At 34.2% G+C, this 16671-nt stretch overlaps 1 protein-coding gene across 1 annotated transcript in view; it reads right to left on the minus strand.

Moving 5' to 3' along the window:
• Positions 1–9445: 9445 nt before the first annotated feature.
• LOC133188066 (uncharacterized) overlaps positions 9446–16671 on the minus strand; it is a 32643-nt gene continuing 25417 nt past the window's right edge. The window contains exon 5 of the mRNA XM_061323455.1: positions 9446–9681. Coding sequence (XP_061179439.1) covers positions 9453–9681 — 229 coding nt within the window. The 3' untranslated portion in view covers positions 9446–9452. The remainder of the gene's footprint in view (positions 9682–16671) is intronic.

The following is a 16671-nucleotide window of genomic DNA, read 5'->3' on the forward strand; positions in this document are numbered from 1 at the left end:
CTTATGAGGAACATCATAAATCGTTGTTTTTGAAAAGAATTTACATTATGAAAAAGAAGAGCATTTAAATTAATGAAGTGGTGATTAGGGGGTGATTTTGCACAACTGGGTGACCTTAAGGAATCATGGACAATATAGGCTCTTACGGTGCACCCCGTCTGCAATTTTATCACACTTTGAAATTAATGAACTCTTGTATCTATACACCGACGCACCTGGTAGCCCCTCCAGTAGAACTCTTTATTGGGGGAGATTAAGAAAGGTTTGGTGTTTAGGCACCTGTCAATGCAAGAAGATAAAGAGCTTAATTTGATCATAGAAATAAAAATGAGATCGTAAATTGTTATGTTTAATGATTTACGTCTGTCAGTTTAGGAAGATGGCGAATTTTGTGAACTGAACTCTTTCACCTTGATAGTCTTTACATCAAAGGAAATGGGATTGAACTTTACAATGATGGTACCAAACGCCTGTGCAGAGTTGTCGTTCGTTTCTCTCTCAGACACCTCTGCAATGGGCTAACGTCAAGATTTTTGATGTGAAGTAAAAAGAATAATATTCCAAGGATCAATTCAAATTAAAGTTATTGTTCTATGTAAACTGCATGAGTAAATATCTACCATAAAAGACATAAGTTACGGTAATGCAAATAAAAGTTTATGTGAACATGCAATATTAATGTCATGAAAATTTTCGATATCATCATGATATTATCATCATCCATATTACCGTAGCTCTAAGGACGATGATGTGTACAGAGGGGATTGACACATATTATAACTATAACCACACGAACATATGCACACATGACTTTGAAGTCGAGGACGATATGTGTAGATATTATCGCTGAAGAGGATATGAATATGTCTAACTAATTTTTTTTTAGAGTTACAATATGTGCCAAATGAACGGCAATATCTGCTGTGAGTGTAGGTGCATATTGTAGCCGACGAAAATTCCATAACTTCTAAATGGTTATGATTATAAGTTTGTGCAAGTTCACCAAAAATACATGTAGTAGATAAAAGTTCTATCTACCAACTAAAACAGAATACAGTTGCTGTGCGGTATGACAGTGGTGAAATGTGCGTTTGATATGGATGTAGTAGAACTTAGTATATCTCAAAATTCTCATATAGGAATTTGAAGAAAAAGCGAGGGAAAACAAAATTCATTCACCATGTTTATCAATGCATCAGCCTTCACATTTTCAAGTTGTTTGTTACATTCTGTCCTTGAAAGAATATTATTGTTGATCTTCAGAAAAAAAGCTACATCTCGTTCTACATGTAGTGTATATTATAGTAATAAAAATCGACGTCTTCAATTCTGAAGCCAATAATGATGCAGTGGTCACTCTGAACAACTCACGACTCTTGATATCCAAGTCTGCAGCACTCTCTCTCTCTCCCTTCCTATTTCTCTGATTCTCTCTCTCTCTCTCTTTTCAGATCTGTAACAATTTTATAGCAAATTACCTCTGTAACCCTTACACTAAAGAAATCGATCTGTTTTTGGAGCCATCTGTATGCACTTTTACAGATCGAGTGAGTTGTTTATAAACATTTTTTTATATTTCCAACAATTGACATGTCAAAACTGACAAGTGACCCCGCAAACTCAGGGTGGATTTACTCCTCGGCGTGGAGATAAACAAGGCATTGACAGTCTTGCCGAACCACATACCAACGATCAAATTCACTGTACTATAAAAAGACTCGTGACCTTGCCAGCGGAGCCGACAGAGACCATATTGTTATGTTAATCAAAGAAAATATCATATTTATCAAGATGTTCAACACGGACTTCATTCATATGCAGAGTATAGGACTTTTTAAAAACATTTATGTATCCTGTTGCATAATTTTTAAAAATCTTATTGACCGTTCATCATCAACAGGTGTTGGCTTACATAGCACACAGGAGGAAAAAATGTAAACTGCCTGTAGATGTCAACATTTAAGGCTAAACCATGCTGCAGACGTACAAGAAACTCCGACAAAGAATTCAATCTGTTCATGGTTTCATATCTGAACAATTCCCGCCTCGAGCTCGTAATTCTTTGCCTGCTATATACATGTAGGACTGCTTCGGTTGTCAGTACAGTTAAGCTACCAAGGGCGACAATTCGAGAGCATTGCTATTGCCTACATACGAATATCTCGAAGTTTTTTCTCGGTTTCACCGAGTTCGAGATAACGAGGTTTGACTGTATATGCACCTCCTTCGCTCTTGTACGTTGTCATCCTAACATCGAACGCGTTCTCTGTTCTTTGTGAGAACACTGTAGATGCTATAACGAGGTTTTGTCTACAAATTAAGCAGAGGTTTTTATTTAATTTTAAGTAACCTCACTAATCCTTTTCATTTTTGTAGTAGCTGTTCCTTTATCTTCATAATGGTTCAGATTTGAGTCGGTTAAACTCGCTCCTTCAGCAAGTATATTTTATCGTTCTCGGTATACATTTTTTTTTAGGTTGAAGATTTTGCCAAATTAACAAAGTCAAGACACTTTACTCAGCTGTTGTTTGTCTTTGCTTCTTCACACTTTAGTCTAATTACCAAAAGGAAAATTGCAACCTTGCACGACACCTATCTGACTGATTTTGCTTAACCTTTCAAAGCATCTTATTGACCAGTTTGTTTGGCATCTCAATTTCAAAGTGCCTCATGAAGTTCCAAAGTCTTGCTCTATGCTTTATTATTTTTTAAAGTATCTATAAAGTTGATGTATCAAATATCAGAATCTATGTTTTGACATTATTATCATACCCCTCTTTAATTTGTTCAGAGTTTTACCTATTTCTTACATATTCTAGATATATCCGTTTCCATTTTTGGAAGGGATGGGTTCTTTAACCCATATGTTAATAGAACATGGATGAAGAGATCAATCTTTTAAAGAATCTACACCCCCTCCAATTTTAAGCACGCACGGCCTTCCAGCATTGGAATAGGATTTTGATTAAGTGGACAGGCGAGCTAAATACTTGCTAAATATTACGTGAATTTATTGTTTGGTCTCTGATTTCGCAGGATTTTTTAAAAAATTTAATACGACGTTCTGCATCTTTTACCCTGCCTCGTCCTGATGTCTGTCTACGTAAGGTTTTCTTTCTAATCTTGATGTGGAAAATTTAAAATTAAAGTGTATGAATTTATATAAAAGAACCAAAAATAATTAGGAATTTTGATAACTAATATATATGACACAAATTTTAAAATTATGTACTCAAAAACCAAGGTGACGAAGGTCAAAGAAATGGAGACTGTCTTTTGAGTCGATTTACTCAAGGTAAACATTGTCACCTGTTGCTGCAACCTGATCACTATGTGTTTAGTGTTAATTCATGAGATGGTCATCACGTGTGACATTCCACACCAAAGTGTCAGAATCCGTGTCGTCCAGTCACTGACCGCTGACCAAATCATCGCATCTCTGATAACTTTGTTGACTTACCCTTGAAGGAATGTCACCCCTTCTTTTCACAATCTAGCTTCACAAGCTGCTTGTTTGTGGAAGCATTTTTAAAAAGTATACATACTGCTTTATTATAAAGTAATAAGATGAAAAAAAAAATCCTTGGAATATTTTAATTTTTTAATGTAGGAATTTATGAGCAAGTATATTGAAAACTATAACATGCATATTAGGATTTTTAGAGCATACAACTACATGTACATAGCTTTAATTTTCTGCATGTGTCCTTGATCATGTTGATGAACTTTACGATTCCTTTGAGACTCTGAATCCACTGGCTAGACTAATAAGAAACTTGCTGCTGTTTCTCTTTATGTGTGATAACATTATAGAAGTCTTAAAATGTCAAACATTTCCAAGGAATCAAATGATTTTCTCTCCCAGCTTTCCTGGTTCTGTTTATGAAGACATAATTTAATTTTAATTGAAGGGAGTAATGAATTTCAGGTGTGTTCACGACAGTGTAAATAAATATTAAAGTACCCGGGGTTAATAGCAATGTTAAGAATGTGACACCTGCATCAGGAATGTGTAAGAATTATATAGATATATATATATACAGGTAAACAGAGTATACTGATAGTAAGAGTGTTTGTTTTACGTGATAAAACACACGGACTCGGATGTAGAAGGCTGATATTTTTATTATGTACAACTACAAGCCCTTTGTTTGTTCCTCAAATGTTTTGAAGCTAGTTTTAAAAAGCTGTAATTTAAAATATTTCCCAAAGTTATTGAAAATAATTTCCTTCCATTTCCTTTCTTTTGGCTTAGCCAAAGTGCTTATCACAGCAAACTTGCCTACTAAGCGTCTAGTTGATTATGAATCAATTGTCAAATGATAACTTTTTTCAAAGCGAATGTTTTAGAAATTGTAATTTAATTTTAAAGAATTAAGTAAACACATTAAAAAAAAATTCATATTTCTTCTGTGAAGGCAAATTAAAAGGAGAACTTTTTATTCTCATTTTCAGAACGTATGCATCGTCTTGGCACATGATATTCGGTTGAAAAAAAAATATTATGGAGGTTGGGTGGGGGAGCCCTCCTCTTAATGTTCCCTGATACAGATTTAGTACGGAATATTTTACATGTAATGGTAAGTCAAGGACTGATGAGGACCAAGACAGATAACTCTAATGTTTAAATAAGCTTTACATGTATAACATACCCCATATTTGAAGGTAAACAGGGTTAGTTAGAATAATCTAACTGTGTCTCGGGACAAGCCCTCACCACAGTTAGAATACGTCCCATATATTTGCAATGTAGCAAATCGGAGTGGATCCACTCCGAAATGATTTTGAAGAATACAAAAGGAGTTGCACTGAAAATAACTACCAAATTAATCATAACAAACCTTTTTGAGATTGTATATGCCTTTTAACCTAAAAAATAAACGATATAAATACGAAAATTCAACTCATTTTCTCAACGTTTTTTCCTCGCTTCAAATTTAACGCCATGTTGACATTCGGAACTCTCTGGATTGTTCATAGAAAATGCACAGGTTCGAGTTATCGCCCGTGTTTATTTTGCAACATTGCCAGGAACGAATTCTATCGTTAAAACGGGTCCGAAGGACAGTATCATTTTAAGGATAGAACGTTCTATCTAAAACAGGGTTAATACGAGATGGCACAGAATTCAGGTAGGAAAACACGAGTTATCGATCTTTAGTGTGCGGATATGGAATGTGTACGGATATACCGGTATTCACTCGTATGTGGAATATTCGACATGTAACTAATTTACGACATTAAAGGAAAATTTTTAAATAATAATTATGTAACTGGGAATTATGTATAAAATCGTATGAGTAAAAGCTGAAATTCTAGTCTATGTTAACAATGTATCAATATAAATTACTCATTAAATATCAATAAATATTGACAGTCGTGGATTTATTTAAATTAAAGGAAAAGTCATTAAACTAAATTATTAAATGTATTGACTGTCCATGTGAATTTGTATTTCGACCGATTTAATGTTTGTTTTTGTTTTTTACCTGAACATCTAACAAAGTGCAAAAATTTATTTTCTCACGATGTACAGAGGTATATCCAAACGCAATACAGGGTGTTTCCAAACGTACTATTGACATCCAAAGTTGATAGCAGAGCTTTTTCCCCTTTTACTTGTAAATTCTATCAATTTAAATTCCTAAGCAATACAACCTATTCCTCTATCTACTTTCGACAGATGCAAGATTAATTTTTCATGTAAAAACACTGATACTACATAGATGTGTCATCACACCAATCTGTAGTTTGCACCAGCTAAGATTCCTGCACAATACACACTAATTCCCTACATATTTTTAACAATTTCAATATTAATTTAACATAGGAATACAAACTTGATCCCAGACCCCCCCCCCCCTTCAAACACGCCTACCTTTTTTTGTACCAGCTAAGATTCCCGCACAACTAACGCTAATAAATAATACCTATATTTTACAATTGCAAGATTAATTTAACATGAGGATATTACTAGTAACTTGATTCTGGATGTTTTCTCCCACCTTCCTGTAGTTTATACCAGCTAATATGCCTGTCCAAACCACGCTATATCATTACCTACTTTGATTAGTTACCATTTGTTTTCTCCCACCTACCTGTAGCTTTTACCAGCTAAGATTCTTGTAAATTATTTGTTATTCCCTTTTTACTTTGGACAGTTACGGATTTATTTAGAATGAGGATATTACCCTGATCCCAGATGTTTTCTCCCACCTACCTATCGAAGTATATTGTATTCATGCAACCATGTAATATATTTTCATTAAATAACCATATTATCACTATTTTCAGTAGGTCCTGAACCACATATAAAAGGGACAAAAAATTAACAGTTTAGTAGAGGGCTAGGTTTGTTTTTCATAATCATGCAAACTGCTTGTATGTCCATGACCAGAGAAATAAATCTTGTATTTATAATGTTTGTTTATTTGTTTGGTTTTTTTTTTATATCTAGCCCCTCTAAGAAATGAATCATAAACCCGAGGGTCATGAATTTTAAGAATTTTGTAGATAGCTAATTGCAGATTATAATCATGAAAGCAGCTTTTCTGATGGTTATATTAAAGTATAGAAGATTTTTATGAATATAATGAGTTTTCTCTCAGGGGCTTCAATCCAGGTCATATTGATTTCTCAAGTGGTGGAGGGCTAAATGCATGCTCGTTTTAGACATGTTAAGTTAGTGAATCATGAGAAATCAATATGTATATTGTTCAGAAATATTAGCTGGTACAAACTACAGGTAGGTGGGAGAAATGTCTTGATAAAGTTAATATCCTCTTGATAAAATGATTTTCTGATCGTCCAAAGAAGATAGGGTATATCAGGAATCATGGCTAGTACTAATTAGAGGTGGGTACAGGAAAAGATCCGGAATCGGGGTTATATCCTCATGTTAACATAATCCTGTAATTGTCTGAAGTAGAAAGGGGAATATCGTATATTGTCCATGAATGTTAGCTGGTACACTACAGGTAGGAGGGGGGATATCTTGGATAAGGGTTTTAACCCCATGTTAAATAAACTTGTGATGTAAATGATGAAGATAACGAACGATGATCAATCTCATAAATCCTGTAAAAAAACGAAACGTGATAGGGCAAAAACACGGACCCATGGAAACACTTGATGTGGGATTAGGTGCCTAGGAGGATTAAGCATTCCCTGTCGATCGGCCATACCTGCCTTGAGCCCATTGTATTGTTAAGTTAGATGGAGTACTCCGTTGTCAAATTTAGTATTCAAGCAAATTTTATGAATTATGTCAGACAAAATACGACTCAACGATAGGTTACGCTTACAAACAAGATCATTATAACGATCAACTATAGAATTTGCAAAAGCATACTAAAAAAGGACTTTTTAAATCCTTGTAACATCAACTCATTTTTCAGTAGCTTACCTTGGTTTGAAAATTGTTCGTACTCAGAGCATGCTCTTACGTATGGAATCACTTGGGATACATAACCACTAGGGATGCGCGATTTTATCGGTATACCGGTATATCGCGATTTTTTATTGCGTGATACGTATCGTGATACGGAGACTAAAATACCGGTATTTTGTACATAACTATAAATTCCGGAAATTATTTATTATTTGCTCAAACTATTGAATGACAATTACAGGAAGTGTAAAAAAATGTTGAAAACAGTTAAACAAAGGCATTAAAACATGCTTTGTATTAAAGAAATGAAAATTAAGAAAAGTAAAGTTATGTTTTATAGCATATTTTTTAAAAATATTATAAAAATTCATTTGAAATTGTAGAAAAAATTTTGTGTAAAAATATCACGATTTATCGTGATATTTATGGGAAAAAAATCGTGATATATCACGATACGAAATTTTTGCCGATACCCATCCCTAATAACCACCGTATTTAAGTGGAATATTACTACATAATTAAGGGAGGTCGACAATGGAAAAAAAAACTGAAGTCATTCCGTTTGTCAAAAGTATGTAGGGCACTAATGTGTGGTTTACAGGAATTTTAACTGGCACAAAGTACAGGTAGGTGAGGAAAAGCAACTGAAATCAGGGTAATATCTTCATGTTAAATTTATCTTGTTACTGTCAAAGGTAGGTAGGGTATTAGCGTGTTATGCGCAGGAATATTAGCTGATACAAACTACATGTAGGTGAGAAAACTTCTGGGATCAGGGTATTATCCTCATGTTAAAATACTGTACGTTAAATAAATTGATGTATTCAAAAGTTTACATAATAACTGGGTATTAAGTCGTTGGCGTAATCATGAATCACACACGTCCGCACGTGTATCGTATTTATTTTGCTGATTTATTAATGGTTACCATGAATTAGCGCATTGTTTTTCCGCACTACGGTACTCTTGTGATTGTCCAAAAGAAGTTTGAGTAAAAGCGTGTGTTTTGAAGGAATATTAGCTGCTATAAACTAAAAGGTAATAAACTCATGTTAAATTAAGCTGATAACTGTCCAAAGAAGATATGGGAATAGCGTATATTTTGCAGGAATATTATTTGGTACAAACTACAGGTATGTTGGGGAAGTCATCTGGGATAAGGGTAAGATCCTCATGTTAAATTAATCTGGCAACTGTCCAAATTACAAAGGGGAAACTGTGGTGTCTTTTATTTCGAGTTCAAAGGGATAAATCGAATCAACGTCGGAATGAAAATGATTGATTGATTGATTGAATATTGTTTTACGTCCCATTCGAGAATTTTTCACTCACATAGAGACGTCATCATATACAAGTCAAGGGCTTCAAATGTAGACCTTTACTCGGTACTCAGGGCCATTGTGCAGTGAGGGATCTTTATCGTGCCAGCGCCTCTCGTGACACGGGGCCTCGGTTTTTAAGGTCTCATCCGAAGGACCCGCAACTTTTACTTCAAAGGCAAAGGAACAGTTGCTACCTATTTTTTATCGACTATGGTCAGTCGCGGCCGATATTCGAACTCACGACCTTCCGATCACGAAGCGCTCTACTTACTGAGCTACTGTGACGGTTAGGAATGAAAATTAAAATTGTTAATTGATAAAACGTCATTGATATTTCTCAAAAGAGGAAAATAAATATTGTTAAATGAAACAAAAATTCTTGGATATATTTATAGAGTCATCGAATTGAATTCCTCAGCAACATTTTATCACGAACTTCATAAAACTTGTGTGTAGAATCAGAAAGATTCCATTCCACACTATTTAATAGAGTATCTTTGTATGAACTTTCGTGAAGTTTTGGAATCCAGCTAGACATTCAAATTCAATTCGGTTGTTGGGAATATTTATAACTGAAGTATGTTTTGAGAAATCTCTTCTTTTGAAAGGGAACTATGAACTGGATAACCATTCGTTGAAGTAAATCAGATATTAACATTTGAAGACTGTTTTTATTAAAACAATTCAATTGAAAAATACAACCAAATTAGTGTACGTGTATATGAATTTCAGATTTTCCTTTACAGAGGAGAATAATAACAGTAATACAGATCATGGTTTCCTCCTCCAGCTCCATATGGATGACTTCCGGATACCGAGTTTTTGTTGTTGTGATCCTCGTCATCAAAATGCACGTGCTCTTCTCTGACGTACATTCCTTTGACCAGCTGACAAGGGGAAGTAAATCTCATCAAATAAAATGGTTTTGTTGTTGGCAGCTCTATTTCTCTGGTATATGAACCATCTTTTCTGTGATAAAAATACTTAACATTAAAATATGGCATTTTTAATTTGTTATACTTATAGTTACAAAGAAAAGATCTCCATGCCAAATCTATCATTTATGCAGTAGCCTATTCCATGTCTGGGAACTATATCCAGTTTAGATATCTCTATTTCATGTACCTAGTAGTGGATAAACCATGCTACAAATGATAGGGAGTTGCTGCTAAAGAGCTTTATTACCCTTAGGAAAATTGAGAAAAGTGCAAAAGATAATTTGCAATTGATGAGTAACTGCTGTTTGCCCCAGTACGTGAGAAAGCAAACTTTATATTTTGGAGATAAAATGAACATTTATGTACTATTATCATATAACTATAAGAATGTGCTAAAGTTTCCTTCTTCATATTATGTTTGAATATGTACTGTCAGCTAAAGCTAATAGTTCTTAGTTCCTATAAGCCCCTGGCCCGTATAAAGACAGGTATGTGTAGAACAATTTTGATACTTAATCTGTATGAATAATAGAAATTTGAAAGATTCCACAGAAACAATCTAATTATCAAAATTAGATGTTCCGAATACACTACCGCTTCTCAAACATCTAACAACATCCCATTCGGGGTCATGTCAGAACGACCTTTCGATTAGCCAATGAAATCGCTGCCTCCGAAATTTTGGTTTATAGTTCGGATGCATTTCTTTTTTCACTGCCAACCTAAAAGCCCGAGGAGTTTCGTAGTAAACAGAATATGCATGGCAAATGCCTTGCTATGTACAAGTAATAGCTTTTCAAAAAGCTTGCCTGACTAATCAATCATTATCTATGGAACGTATAAGCGAGAGAGGTGCTAAATGTTTCCGTCATCAAGGAGCGACATAGTTGCGATACTTCATTACACAAGATGTACAATTGCATTGCCGTAGGAACCGGGGGAGGGGGCACGGAGGAGCCGCCCCCCCCCCCCCCCCCAATAATTTTGCCGATATATAGAATACTATAGAAAGCATAGCTGCTATATGCTTGTGCCCCCTCAATAATAATGTCAGATGACTTTTTTTTTGCTTGTCAAGGAATTTTGGTAGTTCATAGGTTCATAGTGTCCCCCCCCCCCCCCCCAACTGAAAATGTATGGTTGTGTCCCCTCAAAGTGAAACTGCTTCTTACGGGCCTGAATTGACTTTCTCAAAAGTCATAACCAATTAAATACTACAGATTAACGAATATCTAAGACATGCCACTATTTGGCCCTTTATTAGTTAGCCCACGGGCTGCCTAGTTACGTTGGGATGAAACTGCAAGTGCACTAGCGTAGATTATAATTCTAGGAAAAACAGATGATTCGTTTTAAAGAAATTCATATCACATGTACTCTCTTACCAGAGGGCGCGGTTCTTTATGCACACTCTCGTCAGTGATAGTTTTCCGTCGTTCTCGATCGACGACGAAGAAAATTATGAACACTTTTAACTGTGAAAGTTGTCTTGAAGTGTTTGAGACAAAAATGCTTCAATGCTGCTCTAGAACTCAAAGTAAATGGCCTGTACAGTTTATAGCTAGAGCAAAACAAGATACTAATCCCCCCCCCCCCCCCCCCTTCCGAAAAAAACTCACTTTATGATGGTCTGACCATGCTTACCATATGCATGTATTATAAATGAGTTTAAAATACATCTTTATGTACAGTTTTAAAAATTGTTTATAGTTTTTCTTTTCAATCGATTTCAGGACCTTTCTCATATTTATAATAACGTGCTTTTTTATGAAATGAAAACCAGTACAGATCATGATGTCTTCTTCATTTTGCCGATTCTATACTTAAAACCTTACGGGAGTGAAGCCCATTCCTTTACGGGTACCGACCTACTCTCTTATTAAAAGGAAACCCTTGCTCATTACAAAGCATGAAATAATATGCTACTGGCTAACTTTCTAAGCTTTTTTTAAAAGCCTAACCTTGAAACACACATTATTAATAAATGTAATATTGAAAGAAAAGGTGGAAAACAGACTGAATCAAGAAGGGATGTCCCATTTACTAGGTGGAGGGAGTTTGTTTATGATTGGACTAGTCCATTTATAGGATAAATAGTAAGAATAATCAGCAAATCCATTGCTTCCGTGTTGCCTGCCCATATACAATGTGTTCTTTTAAAAAATGAGATAAAATTTACTGTTGTTAAAAAATCTGAAGCTTAAGAATCGGGTTAAAAGAATAAACGTTATTTATTTCCATAGAAGTTATCACACCCATTCAATAGAACAATCCAAGAAAAAGGCGCGAAGATAATTCACGTGACATTTGGAGCGAAATGATTGTGTCACCCCTTTCGTACAAGGCAAATGGACTGATCCAGTAGTTTAGAAACGCAGAAAAAATGTCACACGGACATGTCCATACAAAGAATTGCAAAGAATAAAAATGTGCATGCAAAAAAACTGAAGGAATTAAACACATCATTAATTTGCATCAGTAATATGATTCCTTCTTCTGCAAACTGTTTTTCTTTAAATGCAGGTAACAAATTCCGTTGTAAATCAGCTTGCACAAAATCTAGTTCATTAAGAATGATCGCTTAGTTTCGGATCTTGGAAATATTAATCCTTATACTGCCTGACGCACGTGGCGTCAGGCAATGAATGTGACGTGCGGGATATCTCGTATATTTGTGCATTCTCGTTTGCGTTATTCAGGTGGTAAGAATGCTTGATTGGCGGACTATACATTAAATTTATACCAAACTTACTTTAATTCAACGTAAGACAGACTACTGAGCATCAGTAATGTGAAGATGTAGCCGTTGAACTAATTTTAGAATCGTATACAGAAGCTCGAATCTGATTGGCCAAGATTTTCATGTTTATTCATAATCGAAAGGTCGCCCTGACGTGACCCCGAATGGGATGTTGTTAGATGTTTGAGAAGCGGTAGCGAATTCGGAACACCTAATTTTAATTAGATTGCCACAGAAGTAATTTCTATTTTTAGTAAGCATTGCAGCATCACTCGCAAAAATCAAAATCCAATACACAGAATTATTTATCTTGTTCAGTCTACTTGTGTGCAAAGTTTTATTGGAATACGACTGAAACTGTAGGAAGAGTTATGATTTAAAGAATTTTAATAGAATTGTCTATATATAATAACCAAGAATTGAGTATCCTTCTATTGTCCACCTGTGCACCAACTTAAAAAGAAACGAGCAAAATCTACAGAAATGGAAGCGTTTTGAAAAATTCTTTACAGACGAACAGACAAGCAGATTGACGAATGACGATCACCTTTCCATCGAATAAAATATTTTGTTTGAATAGATACTATAGAGCTAAAAGCTAAGTAATTTATGTTCTTAGTCATGGAGACGATGTCAGACATTTTCCAGGTACTGTAAATCACTTTTTGTTCACGAAAACCTTATTTTTGCGTAATTACGCGAGACCCTCCGTTCGTGAAAATTTTACTCTCTTTTTTCTTATTAAAGATTATAAACAACATTATAAATACTTATAAATACCAAATAACTACCTAAATATTCCTATACTAAATAAGGTGTCGCGAAAATGTGGTGATCCACAGTAGACAGCATTTTTATCTATCTCTATCAAGGGGCTTCAATTTTTGTATTCTGCATAGTAAATGATGTGTTTTTCTTAATTCAATAATAATCATTTTCATGCATTGTATCCATCATATAAAAATGATAAGATACTTTTTTGAAATACTAGTATATTTTGTGGACCGAAACTACCCAAGAGTTAAGACTATAATGTTTGTTATGACGTAAATAATTTTGCATCTTTGTAACCCCCCCCCCCCCCCAAAAAAAAAAAAAAAAAACATTGAATCTGCGCTTCATGTTGAGAAAAAATAATCCATGGAAAAGCTATTTAATTTTTCAGTAAATACATTTGTTATTTACAAAATTGTATTCTACGCTGCGGAATCCATTCACCGAGTTCTACATAAATCAGCAATATGTAAGTAAGCAGTTTTATAAAGTTCTTCTTATCATGAATTCAAAAGATGTTTTTATTAATCCGACACATTTTAAACGTTTCCAATATCATCTCTACTTTAAATAGTTGGCCCCTTCATTTTATTGAATTTAGTTCCTTACAGAAAGGAGGCGGGTATGGTATACATCGCGACAGGGTGTCAAAAACAAAACACACAGACGAAACCAGACACAGTTTTGATCAGAAGAGCTCACTTGAAGCTTTGAGTAGACATGGGGGATATGTATAAATCCCTTTTTTAAAAGTTTTGTGTATAAGGTTTTGTAAATGTACATCGTCATCAAAGGACTATATTCGGTATTGACTAATATCTGCCCCCAGAATCAAACTTTGATGGAGAAGTCTATAATTATGTTCTAAACCAGGGGGTATCTGCAGTTTTGAGAACAATACCTATTTTCATCAGCAATGACATCATATGTTAGATATGACGTCAAGAAGATGACATAAATTCAAATTTTCAATGATTTTGAGAGAAAAAAGTGTATTTTATGTCGATATTTTTTATTAAAAGTCATTGAGCGCAGGTCTGTCCCAGCTCTATCTTTTGATATAATGTGTAGAATTATAATATCAATCAGATGTGTGATTATTGTTCTGGAGCAAGCTTGCGCTCAGTAAATTCTATACTCAAAATTGAACAAATTTTGTCCATTTTTTCCTTTATCTTGAAAATAACGAAAAATTCAAATAGTTTTTGACGTCATATATACAAGCATTGACAATAATCTACTTCCAATCTATAATAATTTTTGCCAATTAAGAATTTTCATATAATATATACAATTTCGTACATTTCTAGAAATTTTCAAAATTTACCTTTTATGGGAGCAAATATATCCTTTTACCGCATATAGTTCTTTGACAAAATTTCTAAGAGCTATTTATTGATACACATTTATTTTGTTTATTTTCAGTATATATATGTAGCTCACACCTTATACTGACCCTTTACACATGGGTGTGCATATGAGGACTCTAATATCTATTAACTTTTAAACATTTTTCTGCTACGTGTCCAGCAGTGACTATATAACCAATTAATTATGTTTTTTCTAGATAAAATAGGCGACGATAAGAAAAAACCCACAAACAATACAAATCTGTGAGCAGAAGATAAGACCCCTGGAAATTCCAGAGATGGGAGCAGGTGCCTAGGAGGATTTTAATACTGTACGTGTACATAAATTAGCGTATTCAAAATTTAGCACAATCACTGGGTATTGAGTTGTTGGCGTATTCATGAATTAGCGCTACACACAAGGGTGCCATATATTGTACTTATAAATGATTTATTAGCGGTATTCATAAAGTAGCGCATCGTTATCAGCACCAAAGCCGCTAAAATATGAAGCCCGCTATTTTAAGTACACATACAGTATTTTTTTTTTTGAGTAAAGATAGGGGTTTGGTAGAGCAGGTGCTAGACCCGGCAATGTATCTTTCTTTGTAAGGATTTTAATAATATCCAGTAAAAGTAGGGTAGATCGATCGAACTATCTTTGACTAGAATGGTATAAGTTTTAAAGACTGCATGAAATGTGATTTTTTTTTAAAGAATTTCATCCTTTGAAAGTAAACTGTGCTTGTAAGTAGAATTAAAACTAAGTTCTTAAAAAAAATACAGTTGTAATAATGCGCCTTAAAAACACAGACGATATTATTAGAAGCCTTGTCTGCTGGAACCATAACATATTGTTTATGTCTTTCTAATTCTTTTATCACTTCCGATTTAGTGAAAAAGGAAGGATAAATGGTTCAATTATTGCCTTTGGACTTTCTAACACGATTCTTTAATAATATTTCTAAAACACTTAATTCATGCTGTCAAAGTTTTTCATATTTTGCCCTTCGTTTGGCATAATCCTCGACTAAATTCATGATAGAAATTAAGTTTTGTCGCCAATGGAAAGAGTGGGGCTCTCTGTATTAAGAACCTTTTAAAATGATTGCTTTTAGATCATTTTAAATTATATTTACATCACCAGCTATGACTAAAGTTTGGACTAAACTGTTGAAGAATATTTGTAGGAAATGCAGGGCGTAGACTTTAATTTGAAACATGGTGGAATGCAAGAATTAATTCAAATGACCCCTTCGTACTAATTTTTTAATCTCTAAAATATGTCTCCAGGTTGCTCCCGTTTTTGAAATCAAAGGAGGGTTAATCGTCATCATCATTGTGGAATATGTCTATGATTATGTTTTGAAATCATTTTTGAAACTACAAAGTTAAAAAAGAAATTTAATATTTTTCGTTAGACTTTCTTCCAAATGAGCCATCTAAAATTATACCTGCAGCAGTAATCAATCCTGGTATTCCTGTCATAACTTCCACTGGGTAGTGTTCCTCCATGTGAGTTTTTATTTCTAGAGTCTTCGTCATCCCAGTGTATACTTCCACTTAGAAAACCTATGTGCATGTAATATACAAAAACAGTCATTTCTGAAATGACCTAATGACTAGGAAAAAATCTGAAAACTTTGGCTTTGGATAATTTGAATACGTATGCATGGTTGAAATTGGTTCTGCTTAACTTCAATCATTCAACAATAATTAGGAGTTTAGTTGAAAATGGTGAATTATATTAAAGAAAACATTTAACCTTTCGGAGGACAAGATTGATCATGCTTTAAAATGCAATAATTCCCAGCAGGCCAGAATCCTTCGTCATTTATGTCATTGGGATCTTTGGTACAGTAGTAGAACTTCATGTTCCTGCCAAAGGAACCTGGAAAGCCAGTGTATAAAGGTTAATATTTCAACTTACTCAGCAACATGCCTATTGCTATCTTTGTCCATACACAATCATAAAACTGTCTCATTTTTAACTTTTCTAGAATCAAAGTTACTATGTCTACGCTTTCTTGAATAAAAAGTGACTTGAGTGTAGTTTAATTGAAGTCATGCAGTTTCCAAATGGAAAATATAAAGAAATGGGAAAATATGTAAAAGATATCAGGAACCAGTAAGACACTTAAGTAACATGTATCTAACT

The sequence above is a fragment of the Saccostrea echinata genome, unplaced genomic scaffold, assembly GCF_033153115.1.
Source record: "Saccostrea echinata isolate AGI-Se365-2 ecotype Australia unplaced genomic scaffold, CSIRO_AGI_Sech_v1 ptg000015l, whole genome shotgun sequence".
NCBI classification, from domain to species: Eukaryota; Metazoa; Mollusca; class Bivalvia; order Ostreida; family Ostreidae; genus Saccostrea; species Saccostrea echinata.